The 8,098-nt window shown below is 42.4% G+C and overlaps 1 protein-coding gene across 2 annotated transcripts in view; it reads left to right on the top strand.

Moving 5' to 3' along the window:
• The window catches only part of SGPP2 (sphingosine-1-phosphate phosphatase 2), a 112,558-nt gene that overhangs the window by 46,769 nt on the left and 57,691 nt on the right, over positions 1–8,098 (top strand). For both annotated transcript variants that reach the window (XM_003784908.1, XM_023510432.1), the window contains one exon: positions 2,055–2,213. In XM_003784908.1, the coding sequence (XP_003784956.1) occupies positions 2,055–2,213 (159 nt within the window). The remainder of the gene's footprint in view (positions 1–2,054; positions 2,214–8,098) is intronic.

The raw sequence follows: 8,098 nt of genomic DNA, 5'->3' as shown, positions 1-8,098 counted from the left end.
TGAGAACCACAGGTTTAGAACGAAACTGAAATCCAGATCTAAAAGAGTCTTGACTGATGTGCCCCACACAATATTGCCTTTTTTCCTCCCATTTGTAATGTTGGCATTTTACTTTGATTTTATTTTTATAAAGTTTACAACTGTATTAGGGAGCATTAAAATTCTACTTTCTAGACCAGCTGCAGTGGCTGACACCTACAATCCTGGCAATTCGGCAGGCCAAAACAGGAGGATAGTTTCAGTCTAGCAGCTCAAGACCAGCCTGAGCAATATAGCAAGACCTTGTGGCTACAGAAGATAGAAAATTAGCCTGGTGTGGGAGCATATACCTGTAGTTCCAGCTTCTTGGGAAGCTATGGCAGCAGGATTACTTGAGCCCCAGAGTTTGAGGCTTCTGTGAGCTGGGCTGCCACCATAGCACTCTCAACAGAGTGAGACTCTGTCTCAAAAATAAATACATAAATAAAATTCAGAGGCAAGTGCTTTCCTTAAAGTTTTTGTATTAGTTATCGATTGATACTGTAACAAATTGCCACAAGCTTAGTGGCTTAAAACAATACCAATTTATTCTCTTGCAGGTCAGTAGTCCAAAATGGGTGTCATTTGGCTAAAATGAAGGGGCCAGCAGGGCTGCGTCTCCTCTGGGGGCTGGAGGGGGACCTGTTCCCTTGCTTCTTACAGCTTCCAGAGGTTGCCACATTCCTTGGCTCCTGGCTTCTCCCTCCACCTGCAAAGCCAGCAGTAGCTCAGCACTTTTCAATTTTCTAACCATTCCCTAATTCTGACCCTCTGGAAGCCTCCTTACATTTTTTCTCTTTAAGGATCCTTGTGGTTATGTTGAGCCTGCCCAGGGAAAGCAGAATAATCTCTCCATCTCAAGACTATTAATCCGAGGCTGGGAAGGGCACAGTGAAGAGAGATTGGGTCACGGGTACAAACATACAGTTAGAAGGAAGAAGTCCCAGTGTTTGATAGCACCAAAGAGTGACTATAGTTAAAAATGATTTACTGTACATTCCAAATCAGCTAGATGAGAGGCCAGCTGTACTGGCTCATGCCTATAATCTTAGCACTCTGGGAGGCCAGGTGGATAGATTGCCTGAGCTCATGGGTTGGAGACCAGCCTGAGCCAGAGCGAGACCCTGTCTCTAAAAATAGCTGGTCGTTGTGGCAGGTGCCTATAGTCCCAGCTACTTGGGAGGCTGAGACAAGAGAATTACTTGAGCCCAAGAGTTTGAGGTTGCTGTGACCTATGATGCCACAACACTCTACTGAGGGCAACAGAGTGAGACTGTCTCAAAAAAAAAAAAAAAAAAAAGAAGTGATTTGAAATGTTGCCAACACAAAGAAATGATAAATGTATGAGGTAATATACCCCAATGGATCATTACACATTGTATACCTGTATGAAAATACTGTATGTACCCCATAAATGTGTATAATTATTCTGTGTTAATAAAAATCAAGGAAAGGTCATTAATTACATCTGTGAAGTCCTTTTTTGTCATGTAAGGTAATACAGGTTCTAAGAATTAGGACAGGGAATGAGGGGAGCATTATTCTGCCCTCCATAGAGACCACAAAATGTCCTAACAGTTGGACCTTCAAGCTTCTTGCGTGTACAGGAAAATGGGGTTTGGTTTTTTTGTATGTCTTCTCCTGGTATTTCTATCTTGGATGTTACTTATTTACTCTTACAGAGAACTAATGCTACTGTGTTTATTTGGACCATTTGGGTTTGATAGGTGTTCAGTAACCATATACTATTAATTACATATGGGGCTGGGTGCAGTGGCTCATGCCTATAATCCTAACACTTTGGGAGGCTAAGGCAGGAGGATTGCTTGAGGCCCAGAGGTTGAAGTGCAGTGAACTACGATGCTGTCACTGTGCTCTACTCTGGGTGATTGAGCAAGACCCTATCGTAACACAGAGGGTCTTGAGAGGAAGGGCTTTGGCAATGAAGACCTGAGTTTTAGACAGAAGATTTAAAAACTTGCAGCACAGTGACATGTTAAATGAACTCAAAGAGTCTTTAAACTTTTGTCTTTCAGGCTTATGTACAGAAGTACATTGTGAAGAATTATTTCTACTATTACCTATTCAGATTCTCAGCTGCTTTGGGTCAAGAAGTGTTCTACATCACATTCCTTCCCTTTACGCACTGGAATATCGACCCTTATTTATCCAGAAGGCTGATCATCATTTGGGTGGTACGTACTGTTACTTCTTGCTAACCATACCACATCCAAGGCAACTGCCTGCTTTGGGATTCAATTCCTTTGGGTGCATGTTCTTTGCTTTTTTAACCACTTAGGATTGGGTTTGTTGCCTGATTTACTTTGGATGAGTTAAAAAACTGTAAACAACTTGTTTTGTTTGCAAAACCCAAACAACCCCGTAATTTCACGGATGTTGTGTACCTTCTCATGGGCAAATCAGAGTGGGAGAGAAAAGAAGTGATGAGCAGAGAAGAAAGGCCTTTTCTAAAAACCCATCAAGGAGAAGAAAAATACATCTTTCCAAGTGCTGCATTTTCGTAAAACTGGATCAAACACTAAACCCAGAAGCTGTCGAGTTATAGTTTTAAGCAGTGTTAAGCGACTACTCTGTATACATGAGGCAAAGAACCTTCCTTACGCGTGGTTAGGGGCAGCTGCAAATATACAGAAGTCCCAAGGAGACAGGTGGAGCCCCTTTCACCTGTTTTCCGGTGACTCTATCATTTAACTTTGTTCAGGGCTAAGTGAGTTCTGGGCTTTTTTGTTTAAGTAGTGGAGATGGTGGGTATTTGCAAGGCAGCGAGGCATACTACACGTACAAGGTTGGTATCAGACGGGCCTGTGTTCAAGTGCAGTTCAGCCATATCTACCCACATTGTCCAGAGCCCTAGTGCCTCATCTGTGACATGCTGCATCCCCAGAGCATCAGGAAGGTATCTAGAGCATGCACATAGTTCAGGGCCTGGCATAGTGGAGCAGGAGTCTACAAGTCGCTGTCTGAGTGTGATAACACGTAATGACCAGCCCGTGGCAGTGAAGGAGTCCTGAATTCTAACGTCAAAGATTGTTCAGCTGGCAGGGGCAGCCTCAGGTACAAAACTGTTCTCCTGGCTCAAAATTCTGCACCAGCGGTTCAGAAGTGCTCCCTTGGTTATCAAGACAAGCTGCTTGGTTGTAAGGTGACTTCCCCATGCTGGGCTTTATTTTTCTCATTTCTAGAGGAAAAGAGAGCAGATTGATCAAAAGCAATAAACTCAAAATCCTTAGAGGCAGGGAAGAGAAGTAAACAGTGCCACAGTGGATGGGTAGGAATGGCCAGGGTTGGGTTAGGGGGATATCTATGCAAATCATTCACAGAGTGGCTCTTTGGAGGTTGGAGGGAGCGCCTGCCCCTCGGCTCCACCTGTGACTGCTATGAGGCAAATGGGCCCAGCATGGCCAGATTGCCTTATTTTTCATGTGAAATCTGCTGGGTTTTAAATACAAGCTTAGATTTTTAAAACATCATATGCGCACTGAACAAAGACTGCTTGGCATCCAAGTATATGAGTGCAGTTGAAGCCTGTAGTCCAGTGGTTCTCAACCTTCCTAATGCCACGGCCCTTTAATACAGTTCCTGTGGGTCGCAACCCACAGGTTGAGAACCGCTGAGTGTGGTCTAAAGCACAGCTAAAGCTTATGGCTAGGATTATTTGACCCCCAGTTCCTTTGACTCTTTCATCTTTTTGTCCTGGAAAACCCCAAGCCACTTTTTTCTTTCCCCATTCCTGTCTTCCCGTAGCCCTCTTCTGAAACACAGAACCCACAGAAGCTCAGGCATCTTGTAGACCCTAAAGGGGTTGCCAGTCCCATTGTCCCTCTCCCTTTCTGAGGCTTCCGAGCAGTCCCAGGTGGTGGGGCAGGACTACCAAGTCTCCTTCAGTTCTTAAGAGTTGAAAATCCATGAAAAGCCCTTTATGCATGAGTTTCTGTCCCTCTCTCACTTATTTTCTAAGAGATACACATTTTTTAAAACATCCTCAAACCATAATGGTGGTTGAGTGGGGCCAAGGATGTGAAGTGCATTTAATAATCCAGGTATGTCTTATAATGCGAATGGCCAGCCCAAAGTCAGTGACTGCCCCCACCGAGAGTGGATGACATTTCCTCGGGAGCTGGAAAGACCTTTACAGTGGATAAGAGGCTGTGGGAAGGAGACTCTGGTTGTCACTATTGTGTGTACGCTTTGGACTCCTCATCTCAAATTGCTCTAAGTGCCTGTTTGCAGCAGAATGACAAGACTTTTGTCAGAGAGTGAGCAAATAAAATCTTTGCCTGAGAAAGGAAAGTGTAACTGTTGACTCTGCAGTTTGTCCTGAGGTTTGGTGGCCTGGGAATTTTTTAAATGTGCTTATGTGATGGTCCTTGAGGCATCCATGCTGAGAGTTCCATAGTTACTTAATTTGTGTGGGAAGGGTAAGGGAGTGTGCCCCTTACTGCCCGTGCTTGGTGGAGGGAATGGAGGCCGTTCCTGGAGAGGGAGGGAAAGGGAGATGTAGAAGGGCTCTCGTGTACTTGCTTGTGTACATACGTGACCATGCGTGCTTGCTTGTGTACATACGTGACAATGCGTGCATGCATGTGTACATACGTGACCATGCGTGCATGCTTGTGTACATACGTGACCATGCGTGCATGCTTGTGTACATACGTGACCATGCATGCATGCATGTGTACATAACATGACTATGAGTACATGCATGTGTACATACGTGACCATGTGTGCATGCTTGTGTACATACGTGACTATGAGTGCATGCGTGTGTGTGTGAGTGTGTGCGTTGGGAAGTGGGCTGTATTTGCTGGGCTGTAGAAACAAGGAGAGCTGCTTGATCTGGCTCTAGTGTTGAAGGTGGATGAAAGGTCAGGAAATTCCTGGTGAGGTAGGGATTTGGAAGGGGAAGAGAGTTGGAGCAGGATATGGTTCTCCCACTTGTGCCTGTCCAGGCAACGAGCTTCCCATGGATGGAGCCTTTTTTTCTCTAGGAGGATCCCTAACTTAATGGCTGCCTCTTCAAGAGGTGGAGATTAAGAAATGTTAATTACCTAAAGGGCAGAGCTGTACATCTATCTTACCCTGGATTCACTGGAAAGCTGCTGTATTCAGGACTGCCAAACCTCTTGTCAAATTTTATATTAGTCCAACAGTTGTTACTGGATGCAAACCCAACGATTTTATTGCTTTTGAAAATCATTTGTTATATTAGTGGTGAGTATCACTGTCTGCAGTAGCTTAGCAGAATTTATGGTTCCATTAACTGCTCTCTTTGTGATCATAGTGATTTCTACTCTGTTGTAGAATCCACCTTTCTTGACAAGCAAAAAATTTTGATAAGCTTTTGGTAAATTAGCTGAAGGACATCCATCAAGTCGATTTTTCTCTTGTGTCCTGTATCTAGGTTTTTAATCTGTATTTCGGCTCAAAAGAATCTCAGACACTAGGACAGGAAAGTCAGGGAATGGGCTGTCTGATGAGAATGTTCATCAAGAGACAGTGTGGATGGTGTTTTCCCATCTACATGGAAGTGGATGGATAATCATTCCCATAATGGAGTGATTATCACGTCTCTTGGCTTTCACTGTGCATGGTGACAACCCTACCAAAAAAAATTTAAAGTTACATTGATGTATCCTAAAAGATAGTCAGAGGCAATTTCACTGAAACTATGGTGTTCAGCTTTATACCACGAAGCAAAGTCCCACTCATTCTTTGCTAAAGAAAATTACATCCCACTTTGTAAAATAGCAATGAGATATGGACACCACGACTGATCCTTTTGGCTTGGAAGCCTCATTTTCTGTTTTCTTTTACTTCTCTATATCCTGCTTCTTTTCATAGACATTTCATCATTAGTGATGCCCTGAAAAATGGAAGGGTCAGATAAATAGATAAAAATAAAAATTAGGGGGAATAAAGCCCAGACTAAAGTTAAAGGTAGTTAGCTGGTTCAAGGGTGAGCCACAAATTAGTCTTTGAACTTTGTCTTGACCAACCAAAATGAGGTCACATTATCCACTAAGAAATAATAAGCATGTCCCTAAGAGAGCAAACCTTTTCTGGACACACAGGATTGAAGAATTGTTAAGGGTAGTGAAACACAGTGCTGAATTATTTTCTTAGAAATATTGTTTGGTAGCATTCTGACTTTGATGTGTCTTCATTTTCAAATCATTGCTACTTTAACCAATTAAAAAATAGCATCTCAGTCCATATTTTTATCAGCCATTTGTATTAATTCTTGGGAATTGTTAGTCTGCCTTTTGAGTATGTTTTGTTTGTTTGTTTGTTTTTTGTTTTTTGAGTATGTTTTTAAAGAGGGCTTTGGTTTTTTTTATTGATTTCCACAGTTAACTCAGAAAGATAAAGAATTTTCCATGTATCAGAGACAATGTGTCCAGATGTCAGATTTTTAGATTAAAACTTTGAGAAATGGTATATATTGGCTTGGCGCCCATAGCTCAGTGAGTAGGGCGCTGGCCACATACACCAATGCTGGCAGGTTCAAGCCCGGCCCCGGCCTGCTAAACGACAATGACAATTGCAACCAAAAAATAGCTGGGCATTGTGTGTGGGTGCCTTGTAGTCACAGCTACTCGGGAGGCTGAGGCAAGAGAATCATTTGGGCCCAAGAGTTTGAGGTTGCTGTGAGCTGTGACGCCACAGCACTCTACCAAGGGCAACGTAGTGAAACTCTGTCTCCAAAGAACTTTATAGTATCATCAATAGTGACCTGGGAAAATCCTTTATAATGGAATTTGTGTCTACAGCCACATGGCCCTAAAAGTCTCAATTTCTTCTTTTTTTTCCCCTTTCTCCACATGTACTTTTTTTTTTTATTTTGGGTTTCACATGAATTTTTTAAAACACTAAGATATTTCAGTATGTTTTCCTCCCCCAGTACAGAAAGTATTTGCGTTTAAAACTAATGATCCGCCTGAGGCAGGTGTGATGCTGAAGGAGCCATGTCATTTATAACAGAATATTTCCCCTTAACTCTGTAAGCCCCAAATTATCTTTTGATTTAATCTTCAGCTTTCCAAATCTGTGTCTGCACACCCGACAGTATGAAGCCCTACCTTCCTTCTTTCCCTTGTCTTTTTATGACTTCTTTTTTTGTCCCGTCCCCAAGAGGTGTGTCACACACCTTGACCCTCACCCCCCACTCTCCTTCCCTTCTCCACTCCCCCCTTCCCCCACCCCCTACCATGTTAGTAGCATCAGTTGTCCTCATATCAGAATTGAGTACATTGGATTCTTGCTTCTCCATTCTTGTGATGCTTTACTAAGAAGAATGCCTTCCCCCTCCATCCAGGTTAATATAAAAGATGTAAAGTCTCCATCTTTTTTAGTGGCTGAATATGTACGGTATACATATACCACAGCTTGTTAATCCATTCCTGGGTTGGTGCACATTTAGGCTGTCTCCACAATTGACAATTGTAAATTGAGCTGCAATATACTGTCTAGTGCAAATGTCCTTATGATAAAGTGATTTTTTTTCTTCTGAGCAGAAGTCTCACTTTCAATCCCATCTAAAGTGGAATTTGAACGCTTGCATACTGAGTGTTCCCTTTAGTTTAGCTCAGACCTAAGCTCTTCCCGTTGTCTTCCCCTTTGTTGCCTCCCTGGTCCCTTTAAGGCAAATGAATTCAAAACTCCTGTGTTCAGGTACTTATTTTCTGGTCATAAAATAGCTTACTCAGATGTGACCAGCCCTTAGAAACCTGGTTGATACTTCCTGAAAATTCCAATAAAGTTAAAATTTGTTTGGCAGTTTTTCCTCACCATTTTTCCTATTTGTAAATAATAATAATAATAAATTAAAGAAATTTATACATCAAAAGATATTTTCCCTACCATTCTAACATATATCTGGTTGTTTTTAAGTAAGTCTTTATTATAACCAAATAATTTATTAGAGTTTTCTGATTATGTCAAAGGCCCTGGTCCTGAGAGTTTCCAGGCAGGGTTAATCTCTCTTTTAATAATCCTGGATTTCTGGCTTGGCGCCTGTAGCTCAAGCAGCTAAGGCACCAGCCACATTCACCAGAACTGG

Source organism: Otolemur garnettii, unplaced genomic scaffold (genome assembly GCF_000181295.1).
Source record: "Otolemur garnettii isolate 467f Iridium unplaced genomic scaffold, OtoGar3 scaffold00013, whole genome shotgun sequence".
Classification (NCBI taxonomy): Eukaryota; Metazoa; Chordata; class Mammalia; order Primates; family Galagidae; genus Otolemur; species Otolemur garnettii.
This window is presented reverse-complemented; position numbering and strand designations above follow the sequence as displayed.